This window comes from Myripristis murdjan, chromosome 3, assembly GCF_902150065.1.
Source record: "Myripristis murdjan chromosome 3, fMyrMur1.1, whole genome shotgun sequence".
NCBI lineage: Eukaryota > Metazoa > Chordata > Actinopteri > Holocentriformes > Holocentridae > Myripristis > Myripristis murdjan.
Window position 1 is genome coordinate 25,758,879 of NC_043982.1, and position 25,067 is coordinate 25,783,945.

The following is a 25,067-nucleotide window of genomic DNA, read 5'->3' on the forward strand; positions in this document are numbered from 1 at the left end:
TAGTGGAAAAGGGGCAATAGATGCCAAACACCCCTCTTAATTCTTACATGTCCATCCACAGAAACACTCACCATTCCTAATGCCAGGTACACATGGTTGCCATTTCTTCTTGAAAATTTTTCTGCCATTACGAAGCAGAGCTAATGTGGAAAGAATCAGAGCATCTATTGATAATGTTGTCATTATCTTTCACCCCTCCTACCGTCACGTTACAAGCCACCTTTATCCTTCTGTCCATTGTCTCAATAACCACACCAGGAGAAGTCAGCACTGTCTAATCCAGTTTATTCTTTCTCAGCAAAAGAAAAAGTCAAAAAGGGAAGAAAAAAAGAAAGAAAAAAAACAATGGAAACAAAGAAACACAATTTTCCATGTTCATCTTCCCATTTTGCACCACATTACAACTGAAAAAATGCAGCTCTACACTAAAGTGTGAGTATATCTGAAATGCAAAAGGGGGTTAAATAAGGATTTCTTTAAGATAGAAGATATTCATTCATTATGCAGTTTCTTTCAGTTCTTTCTATAGTCCACCCAGAAAACACTTGAAAAGGAAGTAATAATGTGCTGATTTTGACTTTCAACATTATGCTCACCCAAGCCCCATCTGCCGCCACAGCCTTACCTTGTTTACTAAAAGAAAGAGAGAGGAGGGGGAGAGAGAATGGGAAACATAAAGAAAAACAGTCATCAGTAAAAGGGAGAGGTGAGAGAAGAGCAAGGCAGAAGGAAGAAGATGAAAGAGAGCACATCATGCTTGCTGAAAATCAAAAGATGGGGCATTGACGGAAGGAAAGACATCGGCATTTATAAGAGAGGGCTAAAAGGCGAAGCAGGTGAAGTAATGTTTCAAGGCTAGCACAAAAATCATTTCCACAGAGTGGTGGCTGATGGGAAACAAAGACCTTCAAAAAGACATTATGAGAAGTAGTTAAACAGAGCTGGAATAGAACAGCCATCACCTTTCCAAACAGGAACCTCTGAGAGACATTCTGCCAACTCAGCTCGAGTCCCAACACCAAATGTTCTGCTATTTTTGACCACTTGTACTCAATGTGCACAACAGCTGAACTTTATACAACATAAAAGTGAGTGTGTTCATTTGCAACAACATGGTAACATGTGGGTGTATACAATGCAGACACGTCAAGTCATAAATCATAAGCACAGCTCAGTGTCTGTCATGTCATGTCTAGTTATCCTGAAGTTTGTCCTCATCCAGCACCCATAATCCAAAGGTAGTTAAAAAAAGGGAACGCAGGTGTGACAGAGACATGCTGACATGGTAATAGGGCCAAAACAACAGAATAGTGGGAAGGTTGGGGGGGGGGAATAACAACAGAGACAGAATGAGAAAGACAGCAAGAGATAATCCTCAACAGATGAAGTCTTGATCAATCACATCCCTGTGTTTAGACAGATCTGGGCCCAATCCAGATGACCAGTTGATTGTTCCCAACAAGATTAACATCAGCAGCAGGCCAGGCTATGTGGCTCATGATAGAAAAATGGGGGGAAATGTTGAACAATGCCTTGGTGGAGAAAGACGTGCACCATTCACTTCTGGTCAGCATTGAACATGGATGTCTCACCCCACCCCCACCAACTCTGACCACCATGTTTCCCTTATCTGTCAAAAGTGCTGTGTTCAGTGGAGAAGAAAAAGACATCAAAACAATCAAGGAAACAAGGGAAGAATAGGAGGACAGTGGTATGATGTGGTGGAAAGAGGGAGGGTAAAGGTCAGAGGAACGGGGGTGAAGATCGAGCTGATCTTCTGTTAACCTGAGGTGGTGCTTATGAGTAGTGAGTACACGGGTGCATGTTTCTAAAGGTAAGCATTAGGGGTGGTGGGTGGTCAAGGGGGTAAGACACTGGCTTAAGGTGAAGCTGGTTAGCTTGGTTTGCTTCACGGGTTCCATGCTTGGCGCAGAGTACTTAGCAGCTCTGTCTGATTTTGAGGTAAAGAGCACAGTCTATAAACAGCGCCAGGGCAAAGTGTTTACAAAGGATAACTATTCCCTCCTCCTCCTCATTCTTTGTCTTTTTTTTTTTCTTTTTTTGAGGTAAAGAGCAAAGTCTCAAACGGGCCTTCGGAAAGTTTGTACAAAGCATTGCATTTATTCTCCTCGTTCTCCTCATGTTTTTATTCATTTTCTTTCTCCCTTCATTCCCATGTATTCAGGAACTTGCAAAAAAAGTGTACAAAGTATATATTTCCTCTCCTCGTTATTGTTCTCTCATTCCTGGGTTGGATTTCCCAAAAGGCATCTTAATGGCAGGGATATGATCAGGCGAACAAATGCAAAAACAAAACAAAAAAAGGGGGGGCTGGGAAAATCACCATTTGAAATGAATGAGTGGAGGTTTGAGTCCAAAAAACCTGCAAAAATTTGGGAAAAAAAAACAAAAAAACAAATCAAATCAAACCCCTGTTAGTGCCAAGACAGCATCTTAACACTTAGATGCCTTTGGGAAAACAGCAGCACCCTCAAAAGGTTGTTCAAGAGCACTCCTCCCCGATGCGCTGGCAGGAGCGGCCCACCTTGCGATCCAGTTTGACCATCTTGAGGACAGCTTCCTGACGGCCACGGCCCAGGTGGTCAAACAGACAGTCATGTTGTTCTGGGAGTCGGTGTAGCATACAGAACACATAACCTGGAGAGAAGTTACAGGGGAAAGAGAGGAACAGAGGGGTTAGCTAGTTGAGGTCAATAGATATACAGGGATTTGTCATGGTGACATTGGTGCAGAGAGATACTGACAGCTTACAGTGTTACAAAATACAGTACATGTTGTACCGCACAGACAACACGGCCTCAAGAGTACAAAAGGACATGCAAGACATGTTATGAACAGAAGACTAAGTATATGACTAAATATATACAGTATTATTCTGAAGGCTATTAAAACGTATGCCAGTTGGACAGGAGGTGAAAGAGGAAGACATGGCCACATTCACTCATATGATAAAGGAAGACAAGTACTAAATGTACAAAGTACAAAACAACTACACTGTGGGCCTGATCTACTAAAGGGCTATGAGCAAAATGTAAGCCCATTATATGCTATTATATATCCTATTATAAGTACTATGTGTCTTGATGTATTGGGCATTTCTAGCAGAGCACACAAACTGTTGGGTGGAGAATATACAAACATAATAATTTGCACATCTAAAGTGCTTTATCAAGACTGAGATTAGGAGGGAATGGTAGGTGCATGTCTAATAGAATCTGTAAAATAACAAGTATTAAACAGACATCCCTTCAAAAAGGTGGCAGCTAGGAGCAAAGAGATACTGGCTGCAGCAAAATCTGAAAAGTTACAGAGGGCCAGTGTAAGTTTGAGTTTAGAGCTGAAACGATTACTGAAAGTAATCGAGTACCTTGATTACTTTTTTGCCTCGTGTAATTTGTCCTGCCTCGAAGAATCGTTTAATAAATAACTAAATAAAAATTTACGGACTATTTTTAATGTGGCACAACCGGCGCAACGTGCTTACGTTCCTGCACGCGGAGGCAGCGTGTTTTGAGAAGTAGCAGCAAATTGTCAGAAGGGAAGCGAAATGGGGATGAGGAAAGTGAAGAGAAATGTGTTAGAAAAAGACAGAAAATGTCCAAAGTATGGGAGCATTTTGATTTCATCACCAAGATGAATACAGTGACCTGCGTTCACTGTAAGATGGTCCTGATGTACCACAACAGCACTTCATCGATGCTCCAACACCTCCACCAATGACACCCGGGATCGGGGTCGGAGACCTGGGGTCCGTTCACGGAGCAGGTTCAACAAACTCCGAGTCTTACCCCGAACTCTGAGTTGATCTACTCTGAGATAGGAAACTCTGAGTTTTCGGTTCCAGAACAGCTGATTTGAGTTAGTTTGATCAACTCGGAGTAGTTTCACCTGGAGTTAAACGAGTGCACCACAGCTGTAAAAAGACAGCGTCAATGGAGCCCCGATTTGACGAGTCACCATGGCAACGGGGAAGCGTCGGGCTGCGTTTTTCACCCCAGCTGAATTGGAAATCTTAATGCAATCATACAGCGAGTTTGAACATGTTTTTGTTTTGTTTTTTTTAAAGTGCAACACCGCTGCAGCGGCTAAGGAGAGGGAGACGGCGTGGGAGAACATTGCTACTCGGGTCAGTGCGTAAGTTTAAATGTAGTCCGTTGCAATCACAATAATATTACAGGGGAAAACTGCTTGAATGGTAGCTTATTAATTAATTTCATTTAGGTGCAATCCCGCGGGGGAGAAGCGCACTTAGCAGCAGCTTAAGATGAAATATAAAAACATTGTTCAAACAGGTAAGACCTCGGCATAAACATCTATGCGCGGTCTTATCTCCCGACGACTATTTAATTCTCTGCGCAGTAACACTGCACCTTCATCCACGGGACCGTTGTCGAAAGGACATGCCATATTCGTGAAAAAAAGTTGCCACCTAACTACTAATGGACTTCTGATAAAGGCCTACTGACTGTTTTTTTTTTTTTTTTTTTTTTTTTTTTTTTTTTAAATAACAGATGGCAGAACTAATATGCCACACCAAAACTCGCCTGCTGACTGAATGAATGAGGAAGTTAAATACCGTGTGTGGCTGAAAGAGAGCGGACACAGAGACAAACTCAAGGTTTCATGAGAAAAACCTGGTCCCAACCAGGTTAGTTTCATGGAGACTGCGGTAACTGACCAAGAGCTTAAGTTACCTCTCTCTGTGAAACAGGCTAGAGTTACCCCTCTTTCTCTGCTTTGAGTTACCTCCCTTTGTGAAACGGAAAACTCAGAGTTTCCCTCATTTCAGGGTTAAGAAACTCAAAGTTTTCACTAAATCTGGTTTGTGAAACGGACCCCAGGTAAATATTAAAACAAACTATTTCATTCCAAAAAACTTCCCTTTGGCAGCTACAATTGAGGGCAATGTTTATGCCTTTTTTTCTTTTTATTGATGCCTTTGTTTTAATGCTGCTATGCACAATGTGCATTTTGAGAAATAAATGTTCAATGTTTTAAAAATGGAAATCAATTGGTCATTCATTAAGTGAAATGTTTGGTTTTCTCTTGTATATTCATAATTGCTCTTTATGTTGGCAGAAACGCATTTTATCCGATTACTCGATTAATAAAATACTATTACTTTTTTTTTTTTTTACTTATTGAGTTTCACAAGTTCCCCATGGTTGAAAGTAGTCCAAACACATGAAAGCTTCATTTACATATGACTACATAAATATTACATAAATCTGTTTCCAAAACAATTACTCTTAGATCATTTGCTATAGTAGCATTTCCGACATATGCCATCTGTTCAAGTGCAAATGCGATTTTAAATAACTTACTTAAATCAGCTCCTATATGTGCTGATATGTACAATGACAAAATCTCCTTCCATCTAAAACGCTTTGCATTCTCAAGGGCACACTACATTTATTGTTTTGCAGTCACACTTTTGTGAGTAAAAGGTCTCAGTGTTACCAGGGACAGCCTTGTTGATAAATTCTTACTCTAACTCCATTCAACTAAGAGAGCCAACCCTCATCTCTCTCATGGACTCCCTGTCTCTTCTGTAGCACACTCAACAAAAGGCTCTGGCGCAGTAGGAGGCTCGTTAAGCTCAGAGAAGCTCGTTAGCTCTCATCGCCTTAAATTCTTTCATTAATACACATAATAACACTGCTAGCATTCAATGAGCAGTGATTAAAAGCCTTGCTTGACAGCCCGTTGCTGTGCAATTAAAGTCTGTGTGATTATGAAGCACACGAGTGAAGTGGAAGCAACAGACATGCAACACAGAGCTGTAGGATAGGCGAAACACTAGCCCTAACCAAGAGGGGATGCTATGGAATATCAGAATCAGGCTATTATACCACTTGAATTTTACATCCCTTCTTGTTTGCACAAAACAGTGCAAAGTAAAAGCATCCCACTCTCACACAGACACATAATAGACGCACCCACAGAAACATTCAGTAAATAGGCTGTTACCGTTTTAACATTGTGGTGGATTGTGGCCCTGTTTCTGTTGGGCCCACACATCATAAAGAGTGCCTATGTACCTAAATCAGCCCTCAAGTTCCAGTAGCTATACTGTGTGTTGTACTAAGGCCTATTGATGGGGATATATACACTGTAATAGGAAGTGTATTTAATGTGACAACACTGGATCAGCCTCCCAGCTGAAGCGACTTTTTTAGCCCATTTAAATTCTAAAAAGCTCCCATCCTTTCAAGTCATTATCAGACCTTCTTAGCCGACAGTGTGAAACATTCTGCAGCACCATTAGTAAAGTAATCTGCAATTACTGCAATAGTCAGAAATCACTGCAATTGCCACCATTATCCCATTCAGTCTGTAAAAAATCTGTTTTCATACAAGGGATAATTTTAAGGACGGATAGTCTATGCATTCACTGCCACTTGTGAAAAAAGGTGAGTCAATTTCCAATTTGAAAATGATTGCATGGGGTTAAGCACATGGTCTTTAAGCAGTGAAGAGTTGTGACTTTTTAAGTACTTTAATTTGTATGCAAACAAGTTGATTAGCGGGCCAAGTATTGGTTTAAACTGCATTAGTGTTTGTGGTAATTGGCTTATGTTTTATGTGTGATGTGTAAACAGTCGGCCTTCTGTAATGCTCCCCTGAGGGTGGCAAAAAGCACCACTGTCATCAACATTGCCCCAAACACACAGATACAAAATGTACTTCACAGGTCATGAAATTCCCTGAAATTCAGTTTGTTTGAAAACACACAAGTCCATGAGGCAAATATGTACTCATACATATGCAAATATAGCCACCATAAAAGTCTCTTTTCACTTCAGGTGTTCTGTGCTGCACTGAACTATTGCTGGGTTAGTGCTCCACAAAGACACTGTTTGTAAAATTCACAAGTTGATTTCTTTTTCCAGCTGCCAGAGGTGGAAAGAATTATCATAAATAATCAAATAATCATGCATAAACTCTATACAATATATTACAAAATTTGCCTAACCCTGACAAACACAACAAGGAATATATTGTAATACAATGTAATGTCTGAACATACGCAACAAAATATTGATGCTATGGCAATATTACTTCATGAAATTTCATGCCAATAAAGCACACTGAAATGGAAATTGAAATTTGGAATGATCTTGATACCTGCTGATTGGGTCAACACTGCCTTCAGCTCTGAATCATCTGATTAAAAATTGGTTGCTAACGGCAAGGCAATACCACTGAGAGAAAGAAGCAGGATATACATAACTGAGGACTTTATAATAACTACCACTGTGTGTATGCATATGTGTGAGCGGGAATGTGCATGTGCTGAGTAAATCTGTTGCAGCATCATACCACAGCGGCAGGAGCCCAGCTCTTGCTGTACCAGCTCCAGTTTGGTTTGGCAACGATGGCAGCGTCTGCGGCTCCGCTGTTTGGAGCCACTGCGAGTTGAGGATGACGATAAAGATGACGATGATGAAGACTCCTCAGCCCCTGGCACCTCTCCCACTCTTGATTGCTTCTCGGGAGAAACATCACTCTCTGACTCTGAAACAGGAGACATGCATGAGCACATGCAAAAAACACACACACATGCATAAACAGACACACAAAAACAAGTGTGAAAAGAAATAGCAATTAATTACTTTTGTGAAGAGGTGGTTTGATATCTCTGAAGTCAGTATTTGAGATCTTCTTTCAAATCTCGTATCTACATTGAGGGACATTTGTAATACATTTATGATTCAGTCCATTAATGATTACACAGGGGTTACCCCCCTACTGTGGTTCCAGCCAAGTATTTTTAAAGAGAACTATAGATACAGAGATTTTTTTTTTTTTTAATCTCAAGGAGAATGTTTGCATTAGTTTAAAATTGCCAAAGATGGATTTATGGAATTAAGTAGCTAGCTAGCCAGAAAGGCTAGCTATCTAACAAAAAAAATGAACTGTTGGTTGTTTTCTATTAACACAGATCAGAAGTATTCAGCTAGCTAAAGGATCTACTAGAAATTCTTTCAAATAATTGAACTACCACTAAACTATACTTCATTTATCTCACGCCTTTTTTTCACTTCCCTGTCTCCTTTACTCACATAATATCACCAAATGCTTAGGTGTGCAGGTCTGTAGTTATTTCAAGAGAAAACACAGAATCTCCTATACTATTGTATACCTTTCATTCAGTATACAGACATTGTTTCTGTTTTAATATGGTCTGCACCTGAGAATGTAAATTGTCTGCCCTGACAAAACCCCACTACAACATAAATTACTTACTACTAAAAGGTTTTTTGAAGCATAATGTTTTGAGTTCTAGCACCTGAGACAGGAAGAGTACACAGCTACTTCCACTGGTTGCTTGGAATTTCAACTCAGCTTTTCTCATCCATCCTGCATACTTTTTCCCTGGCCTGGCTGAATGCAGATCAGCACTCAATAAATCTCTGAGAATTAGGCCAAGCTGGGCAGCCAGATCCTCCTAGCCTGCCCCATCGATTCCTGTGTTTTTGCGCATGTCTTTTTTTTTTTTTTTGAGAGCCAAAAACTGCTTCCTCCCTGCTTGCCTTCTGTTATCCTGGTAAATCTCTGTGGCCAATTTACATTGGTTGAAACACTACTTTGATTTTGGTCTAACAAGAATGTAGTTTTATTCTTTTAAATAAAAAACAAGATTCGAAAGATGGTTGAAGCCAAAGAGAATGTTGTTCTATAAACAGAATGCAGCTTTGAATAGAGAGTCTGATGGGCTGTGCAAAAGACTGTTAAAAACAACTGAATAAATCCATGCTTTGAATCACAATCAAATGCATACAAAAGGCGACATTTAGAGTCATTGTAAACAGGAGTAAGACTACATGGCAAAAAGGCCTTCCACAGCACGATGCTCACATGATCCTGTGTGTGTGTGTGTTATGGCATAGTGCTCACATGATCCTACCGCATTAGACAAGGGATCAACATCCCCACTCACCATGGCTGAGCCATGCCCACTTTGCAGTTGTCTTAAGTCATGTGGATGTGCATGTGTGTGTGTTTATGTGCCCTTGTCTATTGCAGGTGAAATACCATTACATAATTTTCTCTCCATGAAAATTCAGCATTATACAGCTACAGGTTAGTTTTTTGTGCGAGGTCTGTGACTCACATGTATTCAGTGGCAACATCCACTCCAGTAATCGCTTGATTGCCTTTACATTTGCACCCTCTCACAGACACGCTCTATTACATCTCCAATCTCTTCCCCTCTGCTGTTTCCTTTGGAAGACCAATTAACCTGGCCATTTTGGATCAATCAAAGCCGCTGATGCTACTAGTTCCTCCATTCTGGCTCTTTAAGTGAAGTTGACAAGCAAGCAGTGCAAAACATAACCCTGGACAGGGAAACTGCTGTAGGTTCTGCTGAGGCATACCTGATTCAAAGGGCCGTTTTGTGGGAGTGGAGAGTGTGCCAAAGGCTGTGTCTGTGCTGGATACTTCTGAGAGCGAGAGAGAGGAAAATAGAGACAGAGAGAAAGAGAGGACAAGAAAGAAAGAGAGATAAACACTATTCAACAGGGTTATTTTCTTCATGATGCACACTGGTCTTCTAAATGGACAAATGTTCTAAATAGAATCCAACTACAAAATCCATGTTTTTAAAAAAGTAATATAAAAAAAAAAAAAAAATGAATAATGAAAGCTGTCTTAGCATCTGTCATACCTTTTGTTGTTTTTAAAGTATATGGTACTGGTTTTGTTTTTAAAGATATTAAATTGATACTAAAGCAATTAATACACTGTCAGTTGTAAGGTTTTATGGTGTTCTATGTTTAACACTCATGTTATGAAGTAAATAAATAAATAAAATGTTAAGTAAATAAAATTCAATACAGTAAGGTACTATCATATCTCTTTCTGTATTTACTGAATTCAAAGCTCTGAAGGCCTGAAAAATGTAATTTTTACCTCATAAAGATGTTGTTTTATGGGTTCAATTTCTGCTTCCATTTAGTGGCCACTGGTTTGTTCTGTAATTCATTTAACACCACCTCCTTTCACTGAGCCTCCAGCCCATATGCAACTCATATGCAGCCTCTTTTCTCAACAAATAACCTTGTCTCTGCACAGAGTTGAAGGATACCCTGGCAACCAAAACGGTCTTACTCAAATCTTCTCTTCTGAATACACAACCTTCCCTATCATTACCTCTATCTGTGCCACTAGGACAAATATAGCCAAGGCAGGGGCACTGCAGCTGCCACTGCTGCTTTGGTTTGCGGAAAATAGTCTCAGTCTTCTACAATATCAAGCTCTAGCCTAAAAGCTACAACAGCCCAGTTTTGACCACAAGAATAAGGTCAAACAGGGTTTGCTCATTCACATTTCTGGAATTGCCCAACACAATAACCTTTCTATGATACCTGTTGCACTTTTCTACACAGCAGATGATTCTGAAGTTGTAAAATTATAGAAGAGGACGAAATTGGCCTACTGATTTTAATTCAGTTTTATAAACATTTTGATTTGGACCAAGAAGAACTGGGCACTAATTTAAAAATAATATACGATCTTTCAGTGGAATCATATTGTAATGATATTGTTCAGATTGAGATTTCATTGTACAAACATACAACAAAATTCAGGTGCACTCAAGGACCGGGCTCATACATAAAAATTATTAATAAATAGTAAAAAAAAAAAAAAAAAAAAAAAAAAAAAAAGTCATAAAAATAAATAAATGTCTCACTTCCACTTCATACACTCATTGCCACTGTATGCAATTAAAATGGGATAAAAAAAAAATTTAAAAAAAACGATTTCAGTATGGTAATGGCTTTGGGGTAGAGACTGTTTATGAATCTTGTGATGCGTGTTTTGATGGACCAGTAGCATATTTTGCAGGGCAACAGTTCAAACACGTGATGAGCAGGATAGAATGAGTCTTTTAGGATGTTTTGAGTTTTCTGCAGGCACTGGGAGGTGAAGATGTCATCCAGGGCAGGTAGCTGTTGCTGCTGTGTGTGATGTTCTATGCAGTCTTTATAATTCTCTGCAGAGGCTTCCTATCTGCTGCAGAGCAACTACCATACCACACAAGGATGCTGTATGTGAGGACATTCTCAATGGAGAGCAGTAGAATGACACCGGAAGCTGTTGTTACAGGTTTACCTTCCTGAGCGTCCTAAGGAGGTATACCTGCTTTTGTGCCTTCTTGACTATTGCCGTGGTGATTGTCATCAATGAGAGGTATTCTGAAATGTGTGTGCCGAGGAATTTAAAGCTGGTCACCATCTCCACCCTCTCCCCATTGATATGCACCGGTGAATGGACATTCTGCTCTTCCTGAAATCAATTATGAGTTCTTTTGTTTTCTTGATATTGAGTACAGTTATCTTTTATGCACCACTCTGTCCGCCTCACTACCTATTCTCTGTAGGCAGACTCATCACCTTTGGTGATCAGCCCCTACACAGCTGTACCGTCTGTAAATTTAACTATGGTAGTGGTATATAGGATGAAACACAGTCATGAGTGTACAGGGAGCAGAGAAACAGGCTCAACACACAGCCTTGTGGGGCTCCTGTGCTGACTCAGAGTGGAGGGACAGTGGAGGCCCATCCTGACTGGCTGTGGTCTGTCTGTCAAGAAGTCTTTTATCCACAGGCAGATTCTGAGTACTATGCCCAGGTCGGACATTTTGGAAAACGGTCTGTTGGGTAAGATGGTATTAAATGCAGAGCTGTAGTCCACAAACAGCAGCCATGCATATGCCCCTTGTTGTTCCAAGTGGTACAGAATAGCATGGGGGGTAATGGAGATGGCATCATCCATCGACCTGTTTGGTCAATAGATATGTGAGATAGGTTAAAAATGTTGGTGAATACTTCACCTAACACAGCAGCACAGTCTCTGAGGACCCACCCTGTAACACCCTATGGTCCAGCTGCTTTCTGTGTGTTAATTTTACAGAGTGTGCATATCACATGGTTAGGGTGGATAAGTGCCTGGCTGTTGGTGGCTGCAGCCAGGTTGATGGTCATCGCTGGTCTTTTCTCCTTGAAGCGGCCGAAGAACTGACTGAGCTGCTCGGCCACTGAAACACCGCTGATGTTTTTCTGCCTGGTGATGTGATGTATCCCCTGCCATGCCAAGTGGAGGTCTGACTTGCCAAATTGGTCCTCGATCCTTCGCTTGTAGGCTGCCTTAGTGTCCCTGACGCCCTTCTTCAGGATGGCCGCACTGTACTGTTGCGTTTCACCAGACCGGAAAGCAATGTTGCGAGCTCTTCAGTAGGAGTTTTACATCCTTTGTCATCCACAGCTTGTTGTTAGGAAACACACGGATCTGTTTCATTGTGGTGACTTTGTCCATGCAGCATGTTATGTAAAATAGTACAAAGCAGGCGTAGATGTCAATATTGTCATACTCAAATTTAGTCTAGTAAGTGTGACTGAAGCAGTCCTACAACTGCTCAGAAGCCCCTTCTGACCACACTTGTATTGCCCTAACAGTTGGTTTGACCGTGTTAATAAGTCATCTGTAAGCTAGAGTCAAAAACAAGGAGATGTGGTCAGACTGTCCCAGATAGGGGAGAGGTGATGCTTTAAGTCCATGCTTGATGTTTCTATAAACATGGTAAGTGTGTTTTTTCCTATCGTGGGACACTGAACATGTTGGTGAAATTTGGGGAGGACAATCTTTAAATTACCTTTGTTGAAACCACCTGCTATTACAAAAACTCCACCAGGATGGCTCTACTGTTGTTTGCTAATAGCAGTTAGCAATGGCCCAAGGCTGTTGTGGTGTTAGCATCGGGATGAAAGTAGACAGCAGAGGTTATGACGACTTTAAAATCCTGTGGCAGATAGAAGGGGCAACATCGTACTGACAAAAACTCCAGGTCCAGGGAACAGTGTCAGTTATCACAGTGTTTGTGCACCAGCTGTTATTCGTGTAAACACACAGCCCCCTCCTCTGCTCTTGCAGGAGTCTGTTGTCCTGTCGGCTCGGTGCACTGAGTGGCCTGCTAGCTCATAGCCTTTGCCAGGACAGCTGGGCTGAGCCATGTCTCCGAAATTACCATAACGCAGCACTCCTAGATGTTTTTCTGCGTGGATATGGTAAGCTCCAGCTCCTCGATCTTGTTGGAAAGTGATCTGGCGTTTGTGATGAAGATGCTCAGCAGCAAAGGACTGTATGTATTACTTAGCTGCACAAATTATTTTGTACAAATTGATGAGCAAATTTAATTTAAAACATTGCAACCAAGGCATGTATCGTATGCCACACTGTCTCATCAATATTGTGATATGAGAAAAGATATTTTTTTTAATTAGAGTGTTTTAGCTGTTCTGTTAGCTGCTTGGTCAAATTGAGGTTGTTTATCAAACATAATGTATGCAAAGATTGTAAGCAAGAAACTATAGCCATGCCTCCAATATGACAATGATCAAAGATACGGTGATATTTGATTTTTCCCATATCATTAAACATTAGGAAACAAGGACAAACTGCCCATCATATAATTTTTCAGTGTTTTACACTAAAAAATTTATATTTCCATACAGTTATATACATTGAGCACCAACTTAATTCCTTACATGAATGAATGAATGGATGAATGGATGAATGAAATTAATCACTGACAATACTCATTTCTACCACATCCCACAAGCCCTGGAAAGTATAATTTTGCCCTGCTCTGGAGAAGCAGATGAAGCAGATTTCAATGCCATCTAATTTTTTAGCATAGCAATTATCTTTTCTATCTCAATCTGGAGAATGTCATATATTCAATATCTTTTCCAATAATTTGATATATTTAACAGGTTTTTGTATTGCATTCCTGAATGAGACTTAATAGCTTGCTTTCACAGCTTAGTGTGGGGCTAATGGAAAGTCTTCAAGCCTCAATCGCTATGTGAAATGTACCCTGCTGATGTTACCAAACTGAAACCGTCAATGACAAAAAAAAATGCAAAGTGTCAAATAATTACCATCATAAAACACTCAAACAGAGCATTACAATCAACTACAGTAAGAGGAAAAAGAAGTGTACACACAATGCAGCAGCGATGTAGAGGTAAGGCAATAAATCCAGATGATTGGTTCTTTTACTTACATGACTTAAATGTTTTAGGCATGACTTACCAACAGGATGGATTACATACCTTTGAAATTTTATGTTTTAAATGAATGAAAACATTTCAGGCCCCACAGAGAAGGAGTGCTCAACTATCTATTGGTCTAGAGCCAAAAGGCACAAGTGGCCTTTTCTGATGGGTTCCCAAAATTAAAGGATTTTATGCCTTTTAATGAATTATGGGCCCATAGCAAGAGTAAATCACTCATTTGAGTCCTGGGCTCGAAAATAAATTAAGAGCCCTAGCCCTAAACCATCTGAGCTGAAAGGAAACTCTAAACACTATGTATTCCTTCCTCATTAACTGCAGACTTACCTCCTGAGCAGGTAGAGATGGCACGCCTGTCTCCACTGGTGAGGGTTCTTCTGAGGTTTTGGGCATTGACATCAGGGACTGACTGATGCTGCTGTTTGTGAGTATGTCTGCCTGGCTGCTGGCTGCAGTGCTCACTGTGGCCTTTGAGGCACAACCCTCGTCTGGCTGTTTCTTCTGAATATCTACAAGAAAAAGTCAAACAGTGAAAATGATGTGTGTGTGTGTGTTTACATGTACGTCCCAGCTTTGGAGTATGGAATAGTTACTGTCAATATGGGCACTCCCTAAAGCTGGTGCATGGTGAACTCAGGTGCATACTGTGATCAATAGCTCTTTGTCTTCTTGCATGGGCTTATAGGTTTTATGATGCCATATTTCTATCACACCTTACAAACTCTTTCAGAAAAATATGTTAACAGAGTTGGGGGGATTACACTCCACTATACCCCATGGTCTCTTTATTAGACTTCTTTTCACTGTCTTGGGTGACCAGCCTCAGCAACTTCAAGATCCAGCCAAAACAGCAACAGCAGAACAAACAATCTGTGACACAGACACACACACACATGCATGCGCGCGCGCACACGCACACACACACACACACGCACACGCACACACGCGCACACACACACGGGTCTATGCTACCACAACATGGGTCAGTCACCCCAACACACACATACACAGAAACACAGAATTACAAAAACTTGCCTGCAAAACATTTTGAGCAGAGATTCATGGTTTGCTCGACCTGAGGAGAGAGGGGACAGGGAAAGAAAAGTGTGTAATCAAATAGTAATGTTACTGCAGGGGTACCTAAAATATGGAACAGGACTCAGAAAAAGGTAATTGCATTTGCTGGTGGGTCTCCACATGGCAAAAGTAATATGATGTTTCCATGAGCCTAAAGGCTGTTTATGGTTATAAGACTTGTCATGTCAATAAGCGTCTTGCAAAAAGTGTCGGACGACACTGATGCTATTATGATAAAACAAAGTATTAGAAGACATTGGCGGCTCAAGCTGTGATCTCCATGGTAACCAACTGACACAAAGCCATTTAGGAAAGATGGCTGCCAGCTACTGCAGTTGCTGACTTGGGGGAGTAGGAAAATTTAAAATTGCTTTTTACAGTGTAGAAGGAAGCAGAGGAAAAAATCTGCAATATCTAACTTTTAAACTTTTTTTTTCACCTTAAAGAAGCTTGGAATTAAGGAAAAAAACTTATATTTGAAATGACTAGTTGTACACAGAATTCATTGGCTTGTCTGATTTAGTCTAATCTAGTCGTATGGATGATACTTCCATGGCACACTGCCTTCATTTCCAACCAACTGCACACATGAGCTTTGTCATACAGAGCTCATTTCCATCTCAGGTGGGCTGCTCAGCTTAGCTAGACTGGTGTGAGAGCCCTGCATTAGCTGCAACACTGCTACACACTGGCCTTTGGCCAGTTTTAAGGCTACTACAATGTATGTGGCAGAGACCTGAAAATTTGAACATATATTAATAATTTAAACATATAGAATTATATGTAGGATTAAAAAAAAAACACACACACACACATTGGAGACAAACTGCCACTCGTGCCCATCTCAGAGGCTTCTGTAGTCTGAGCAGTTCAGTTCACCACTCTGTGACAAATACCTAGAATAGCCAGTCAAACAGCCTGGCATTAGTTAGGGGCCCGGCAACCTAGAAACTTGTAGTGTGCTGACATGGCACCAACTAATTCTAATTGTACAAAGTAAAAGTAAAAATTCTTTCTACTGTTATGGAACTGGCAGTTCCTTGTGCTGAGAATTATGAATCAATCCTTGCAGTATCATGTACTGTCTGATAGCAGTATACTCCACATCCAAGTCAGACGGATGGAGCTGGCTCAGTGTTAAAAAGGGCCGCAGCAACTCCCACAACTACACAGTTGCTTCCGATGAAAAAAGCCAACACCGCTAGGCTGTAAGCTGGCAAAGCAGGTAGCTGACAACTCTGCAAAAGGTCTGATGAATGTATTGGCAACCCGTATGAATGCAGAGTCTTGATCAGCCTCAAGAATATCCCCTCAGGCTTTTGTTTTATCCCTGTTACTGTTTATCTGTACAGGAAAGCTTGTTGGCTCCTCCGTGAGCTGAAGTGGAAATTGTTTTTAATGTTTGACCTGAACATGAATTTTCCCTTCCAATTAAGGAAAAAACTAAGGCCCAGTAAATTCCTGTATCTTTGTACCTTTTCACTGGGGCCTAGCTGAATTCGGTGGCACAGCTATTTCTGATCAGGCGGCTTCGACTTGTCTCTAAGAGGGCTTCTCTCGTCTCCTCTCTAGCCCTTGTCCATGCCGTCCACCCGTCGAGCGTGACGGTCGCTGCTATCAGTCACATTCTATTTATTTTGAGCGCTCTGTTGCACACCCTTGTCCTCATTTCTAAATGTAGGGTTGGTAGCAGTGAACCTGAGGGTTGTCTGTCAGTGTGTCTGTGTCTCACTTTAAAGGGGAAAGGAGGAAGGAAGAAGGGCCGATATAGAAGATACTTCATCATGGCGCGCGGGCGGGCAGGAAGCCAACCATAGGTAAACAACAGCAGTTATTTCCTGTTGCTGAACTCATTAATCACAGGTAATCATAATCTAGGATAATTAAGCACATGAAAAGGGTTGAGAAAAGAAGAAGAAATTAATAAGTATTTTGTGAAAAAATTAAGAAACAGAGAGAAATACACAAACAGAAAATATGGAAATTAAAAAGAAAAACTGCACTCTTGTCAAGCCTGAATGAAGTTTGAACCAGACAATCAGTCAACACTTGCAGTTAGACCACCGCTGCTGCTAATGAGAACTTCTGATTGGCGAAGACTGGCAGCTGGGCTCTGGCACCTTGGTAATTCACTTTGAGTGACAGGCAAAACAGAGCGCAGGGAGGAAGGGTGATATCATTTTCGAGGGGATTAAGTTGTAATACATACTGTTGAGTTGAGCAGTAAAGCAAACAAAATAACTTAATGAAACAGCAATGGAAGTCTGTTCAATGTTCACACCTCTGGTAGAAATACTATCCAAATACACTTTTAAATTATTGGTTCAATCAGTTGGCTGCCACATAGATTTTTTGTTTGTTTTTGTTAGGTACAGGACTTGTGGTTTGAGCTTTAAAATCTTAATTAGACCAATATCCTGCTCAGTAATGGTACACAGTTATGACTGTATGATGAACAACCTCTCACGGTTGTGGTGATTCAAAACCTTTCCAAAAAAATATTTGATTTTCCAGTTTCCACTCACTCATTTCGCCGTCTACCTTGCTAAACCATCTCTCTCTCTCTCTCTCTCTCATTCTCTCTCTATCTCTCTCTCTCTGTCAGGATCACTATGCAGCGGTTCATCACTGCAATTCGTCTGTTTCACCAAACCACACAGCTCTCTTCATGTCTTTTCACACTACTAGCGTGCTACGTCACTTTCTTACCTCATTCACTGTGTAGCTCACTCACTTTTGTTTCCTACTGCGGCGATGTTTGCTACGATGCCAGGTGAAAAGATCTTGATATGCATTTCATTTTTGGGCGAGTTACCCACTATACATCAACAACTCAAAGATCTGACGCTAGAGAAGCACAACACTGTAAAAAATGTTAGAGTCTAAGATTTCACCACTGACAAAAATGACAAGTAAAGTCAGTGGGCAACTATTTAAAAAAAAAAAAATTAAAGAATATCTGAATCCCATAACTGAAAACCAAGTACCTACTCAACTAACAAATATCTGAATAGTTGGATATTCAGGACCCGCCCCAGTAGTGATCAATAAAATTTAATCTTATCTTAAACATGGTGTTCTAGAGGTGCACATGTTGCATGTGACTGGTGATTTGTTACAAACCCCACTCCTTTTATGTAATGAGTTCATAGTTGGATTGGAAAATCTTGGATTGACAGAGTAAGTTGAGAACCACTTCGATGAAACCGGTTTGGTTTCGGAAACTATCACAGAGATACCACTGTTATGTTTAACTTGCTTTGTGAGATAGGCTGCAGGTAAGCTATACTAGGCAACCCTCATGACATGTGTGTGCGCACAGACACACACACAGACACAAGCCCATACTCACTCCCAGCACAAACAGCCCGTACTTGAAAGGACAAAGCTGGTATAAGACTGATAATGTGAAGCTTGAATTGGCATGAGTTACCAGTACTGCAGCACTGTCTTGAACTTGATAGAGGTAATCAAGTCAAATGGGGAAAGTAGCAAATACCCAATGATGAAAAGGATGAGAAATTGGAATCTTCACAAAAGCAAATGAGAGCTGAATATCCAGGGAACCTGAAATGCTGAAGAAGAAAGAATACACGCTGTGAGTACTAACCTGAGCTGAGGTTTGCCTAACATATAGGCTATGCATTTAAAAATCTTGTCACTTGCACTGGAACTAGAGGCCTAGCACTCAATCCTGAAATATACTAGCATGATTATGGTCAACTTTAAAAGCCAAAGTGAGCTCAGCTCAGCCAAATTAACTAGCATCCATTTTACTAAAGCACTCTCAGCGGCAAGTTGGTTATTAGAGTCCTACAGTGTCCACACTGTGAAAAAAGCTGACAAAATGGGAAAATAAATAAAGGCAAAAGACCCCTCCTGTCTTTTTGCTTTAACTTTTCCATTGCTTTTTTCCTTTGCCTTCCTTGTCGAAGATCACTCTGAGCCAATCAAGTCTGCTGTTCTCAGGGGGGAATAACAAAGCAGGCGCAGGGATTAATTTGACATCTCCTGCTAAATGTCAGATGCAATTAAGGCTTATGAGCCATGGCCGGTGCGCCAATCAAAACCACACAGGGTCCACCTTAGTGTGCTTCCCTCAAATTAGGAGCAGAAGAGCGACAGAATGTGAAAGACACACAGAAAGAAAGATTATTAAACAAAGAGTAGGTGCCCTGCTGCTCTGCAGAATCTTGAAGGAACATAAGATGTTTGACATGGTGTCAGTGTTTACAGAATCTGGAGTTACAGCAGGGTTAGGCAATTCAGCAAATACATTAAGAACTGACAACAGGTTGTAGCCATCACTGGGGGAAATTCCCTTGCTAACTGGTCGTTGATTTAAATTACCTTGACAATTGATTTTAGCATAAAACACAAAATTCCAGCATGACCTGTATAAAACAATGGCACTTGGATCATTTAGCAAGTAAATAAGTCCACCAGCAACCTTAGTTTACTTCCTTCATGCCACTGCAAACCTGCACACTACACTGCCTTACTCCCTGTATTTACCAGTAGGCTGTACTTTACTAGCTATTACCTATGGGGGCATAGCTTTCTTAGCTATAAAGGACTGCCAAGTTATGCCATTTTGAAAAGTCAATATTTTTAGAAAATTATCAATAATTATATTATATTATAATTATTTTATTTTTTCAAAAGATGTACAATATTGAGGCTCACTCGGCAGGCAATCATTAAAGTACATCAACAGTTATTAGGGCGAACCATGAATGGAGTGACTGGAAACCAATCGTCACTCATATTTATTTATTCATACAAATAATATTGATATTATTTATTAGGAATAACCCCTTGAAATGTACCAAGTCTTCAATAACAATAACACAGTACAAGCACAATTAGACAAAACATTTAAAAAATAATAATAATTAAAAATAACAAGTTAAGTAATTAAGTGGAAAGATGATATCATGGATCAAATATTTACAGATAGACTATTGTAATCAGAGCTTTAAGATGGAGCTATTGACTTAGAGACTCTAAGAACAGAAAAAAGAGCTATCCAACGTCTCAACTGATAATTTAAGGACAAAGGTACCATAAGCTGTTTTAAATAGTGAGGGTAATTGAAATGCATACACTTAAAACTAATCTTCAGCCAATGTCTCTGTCTTCTTATGATGGCACAGGGTAAATTATGGGTTTTATACATTGTACAGTAATGAGCTACGAAAGGACAGCCAAGAACAAATCTGGATAAAATAAAATGGAATGACATTTAGCTGGTCTACCAATAGGCCTATCTAGTGGTAATATATCGCAACTATAGTTTTTTAGATTCTTCTACACATTCACATTCATACTTATGAATAATGTATTTTATTCCCACGAATAAGCTGCATGACAAAACAGCATTTATGGATCTAGCAGGCTCCAGTGTCACTGACAGTCATCAATCAACTACACTTGTTAAACAACCCTGTTTACACAAGTTTACCAAGCTATTATACTAATAAAACACATACCTATCATACTATTTAGTCAAAGCAACTCGACAGCAGTATTTATCAATATATTTGCTTCTGATTCCTGCCAGCCTCTTCAGATTTCCTGGCCATGATTTGAACGCTAGTCTTTTTATGCAGAGCTATGCTTATGATTGTTCGAGTCTGAAGCAATAGTCTAATTGCTTAGAAATAATAATATATTAGGCTAATTATCATTTAGAAGCATGCACTATTTTCCTATTTTCACATAAAAAATTTGTATGAAGCCTACCACCGCCTCACTTACGTCCAATTTAGGAAACAACACTAAGATCAGTGTTTCCTCTGTATTCATTTAGCAGTGCTGCGCAAGAGAAAATCTGAGATTAAAATAAACATTGTAATTGCATTTTACTGTTACCTAAAACTAAAAAATTATTCTCTTAGAAGTGATGAATCTACTATGATTAAAAGCACTAGAGTTTCTACTATACACTATATTACCAAAAGTATTCGCTCACCTGCCTTTACTCATACTATGAACTGAAGTGCCATCCCATTCCTAACCCATAGAGTTCAATATGATGTCGGTCCACCTTTTGCAGCTATTACAGCTTCAACTCTTCTGGGAAGACTGTCCACAAGGTTGAGGAGAGTGTTTATAGGAATTTTTGACCATTCTTCCAAAGCGCATTGGTGAGGTCACACACTGATGTTGGTCGAGAAGGCCTGGCTCTCAGTCTCCGCTCTAATTCATCCCAAAGGTGTTCTATCGGGTTCAGGTCAGGACTCTGTGCAGGCCAGTCAAGTTCATCCACACCAGACTCTGTCATCCATGTCTTTATGGACCTTGCTTTGTGCACTGGTGCACAGTCATGTTGGAAGAGGAAGGGGCCCGCTCCAAACTGTTCCCACAAGGTTGGGAGCATGGAATTGTCCAAAATGTTTTGGTATCCTGAAGCATTCAAGTTCCTTTCACTGGAACTAAGGGGCCAAGCCCAGCTCCTGAAAAACAACCCCACACCATAATTCCTCCTCCACCAAATTTCACAGTCGGCACAATGCAGTCTGAAATGTACCGTTCTCCTGGCAACCTCCAAACCCAGACTCGTCCATCAGATTGCCAGATGGAAAAGCGTGATTCATCACTCCAGAGAACGCGTCTCCACTGCTCTAGAGGCCAGTGGCGACGTGCTTTACACCATTGCATCCGACGCTTTGCATTGCACTTGGTGATGTGTGGCTTGGCTGCAGCTGCTCGGCCATGGAAACCCATTCCATGAAGCTCTCTGTGTACTGTACTTGGGCTAATCTGAAGGTCACATGAAGTTTGTAGCTCTGTAGCAATTGACTGTGCAGAAAGTCGGCGACCTCTTTGCACTATGCGCTTCAGCATCCGCTGACCCCTCTCCGTCACTTTACGTGGCCTACCACTTCGTGGCTGAGTTGCTGTTGTTCCCAAACGCTTCCATTTTGTTATAATAGAGCTGACAGTTGACTGTGGAATATTTAGGAGCGAGGAAATTTCACGACTGGATTTGTTGCACAGGTGGCATCCTATGACAGTTCCACGCTGGAATTCACTGAGCTCCTGAGAGCGGCCCATTCTTTCACAAATGTCTTGTTTCACAGTCTGCATGCCTGAGTGCTTGATTTTATACACCTGTGGCCAGGCCAAGTGATTAGGACACCTGATTCTGATCATTTGAATGGGTGAGCAAATACTTTTGGTAATATAGTGTAGCTTAGGTCCAAACAGATGGATATGGGACAAATGTAGAGTTTGTCCTATGATAAAAGAGCTCTATATTGGCAAAAAAAAAAAAAAAAAAAAAAAAAAACAATGAAAAACATTAAGATGAACACTATCCATGGAAACAAACTCCCTGGAACAGAGTTAGGCTTATTCAAACAAACACTGCGGAGGTCCCTTCCAGCAGGGCTAGGTGATGAATTAAATGTTTACCTATCCCATCGACAGAACACACAAAACAATGCTGCTATGCTTTGTGTTTTTAGATATATATATATTTTTTAAAACAACACCCACTGTGGTATCTATTACTTTATCACCCATTTTTTGGTTGTTTTTTTCTCACGCTGTTAGTGTTAGCTGATATGCTATGATCTCTTAGGCTCTGGCACATTTTAATCGCACCTGAACTGGGCACAGTAGCGCCATATGAATCCCTGTAAATTTTTTTTAGATGGAACATGCTTTTCACTGGTCTAAAACCAGGCTATTGGAAACTTGTGAGCAAAATCTGTCCACCCAGTGCCACCCCATCAAAAGAATTCAGTAGCAGTCTACGGAGAACATGTCATGGCAATACTTCCAAATGGCACTGTGCATCCTGATTCATCAATCCAGATGAAAAAATACTTAAGTCTTACTGGAAAAAAAATCAGAGATTCCAGGTTTAAGAGCATACAGATTCAGCGCTTGTAAACTGTGTGCCAGCAGGTTATTCTAGTTTTGAATGATGGCTGTCTGTTAATTGAAAGAGCGTGTGCTGCTAGCATATTATATATCAAAGTAAAATACAGACAAGCTATAAATCATTTGCTAAGACTCTGAATAATCAGAACCGTGTTACTTGTTTAACAGTGAGTCCCATATACACACAAACAAGTCAATAATCAAGAGTCTATGCTGAAGTGAGAAGATACAACATGTGTGTCTGTGTGCGCCTATGCACCTCAGTGCATTTCAAAGGACAAACTATCACTGAATTGGCAGATTTTTGACGGTTTTCAGAGAAATTTTGAGCTAAATTTATTTTGTATCTGTAAAATTCATGTGGCATAATGAGGTAAAAAAAAAGGGGTTTCAATTCATAGAAGGAAGTAGGGCTAGTCTGTGTCTGATATAGAATAAGGAACTTCATCAAGAATAGGACATCTGTAAACACTTTAAGACTATGAACACAGGCACAGTGTTCAAAGTATATTTTAGAAGGAGAAATGCTATGATTTAAATTAAGGGAGGTGAAAAGGCAACTGGCTTATCAAAAAGGTTATACATGATACATGTATGTATAACATTATTCATGCGCACTTTTTTTCTTTTGGAAGATTTGAAGAGTTCACTCAGTAAAACCTGGCCATTTCTGCCACTGAAGGTAGACAGAAGTGGCCAGGTCTAGAGGGTTATATTAGTCAACAAGAGGAAAAGTAAAGACTCACTATCTTTATCTCACACACACACACACACACACACACACTCACAAATAAGGCAAGTAAATCTGACCTGATGGCTACCATGTTGCTTGCGCTCCTCTACAAAAAAAAAACTGGCAACTGTTGAACTATAGCCACCATAGTGTCCTCATTCCCCAAATCACATAAAAATACATATATATAGACAGATAGATATAGACAGATACTGGCATATAATCAGCTGTTACAGAGGGCCAAGTAACCAAGAAAAGGCCATGCAGTAGGATTGAACATGGCTGCCACTGAAACTGCCACCAACACTTATTTACATGATCACTGTCTCATTTGGGAGAGGCCAATGTAATGTGAACAGTTAAATATTATACAACAAAATACGGCAACAATGTTTATATTTATTCAGCTATCCTTTGCCATTCTGTGGCAGCGACATACATCAGAGCCAGTACTATGTGGCAGCATCTTGCCATGTAGCCTGAGTGGTTAAGTCATGACCGGCTGCGTTTCTACCCCAGTTCAGTTTGTGGATAAACTATTGTTCGGTGTGTTATACAGAGTCCATTACTGTTAAGCGACAAGCTACTTGTATCACCACTGTCACACCTGTCACAGCACCTGGTCGGCTAACATCCCCCAACCAGCCCTGCCTCTCCTGCAGGACACGGGCCACATCAAGTTAGCGAGCTAGTTAGCCACTGTTAGCTTGCTAGCACTACAAACAATGGGGAGGGGGGTTACAACAGGGAAAGCGGCTCATCCTTTCTTGAGCTGCTAACGTTAACACCTAGCGACTCGGCTAGCTATGTGCACAACCACCGTCAAACAGGATATTTTACAGGTTATTTGCGTTAACTTACCCCCAAAAGCCACAAGGGCAGCGCGGGGGTATAACGTTGACGTTACTCGGAGGCTTGCTGCGCTCGCTGCCCGTGTCCCCCATGTCGCTCTTGTGTGTGAGGCTCTCCGCGTAGCAGGTGAATCCGGGGATGGGGCTTGGGCCTCCTGTTTGTGTTCAGATCCCCTGCCTTTAATAACGACTACAGAGAAAAATACTCCGAAAATATATCCCTTTCAGTGTCGTTGGACAAGGAATAACTTGCCGACACGACAAGCCACGCCGACTGTGGCAATTAAGACGGTTTAAATTGCCGTTTGGACAAGCCAGCGGTTACAACCACCGACGGGTAGAGCCACCGGGGAATCCAGGGCCGATCAGCTGGAGTGAGGAAGGAACCACCGGGAGAGCGGGGTGCAG

At 40.8% G+C, this 25,067-nt stretch overlaps 1 protein-coding gene across 3 annotated transcripts; it reads right to left on the bottom strand.

Annotated features, from left to right (window-relative positions):
- Positions 1 to 268: 268 nt before the first annotated feature.
- LOC115380299 (AN1-type zinc finger protein 3-like) lies at positions 269 to 25,067 on the bottom strand. 3 transcript variants are annotated; one of them, XM_030081427.1, is made up of 7 exons: positions 24,670 to 25,067; positions 22,220 to 22,226; positions 15,141 to 15,174; positions 14,433 to 14,614; positions 9,405 to 9,471; positions 7,345 to 7,539; positions 269 to 2,658 (listed from the first exon to the last, which is right to left on the bottom strand). In XM_030081427.1, the coding sequence occupies exons 1-7, from the start codon at positions 24,750 to 24,752 to the stop codon at positions 2,504 to 2,506; spliced, it is 723 nt and encodes a 240-aa protein (XP_029937287.1). In that variant the 5' UTR covers positions 24,753 to 25,067; the 3' UTR covers positions 269 to 2,503. The 3 variants fall into 3 exon arrangements, with proteins under 3 accessions (XP_029937287.1, XP_029937278.1, XP_029937268.1); XM_030081418.1 differs by lacking the exon at positions 22,220 to 22,226 and having other exon boundaries at positions 9,405 to 9,468; positions 15,141 to 15,180; positions 24,670 to 25,066; XM_030081408.1 differs by lacking the exon at positions 22,220 to 22,226 and having other exon boundaries at positions 15,141 to 15,180; positions 24,670 to 25,062.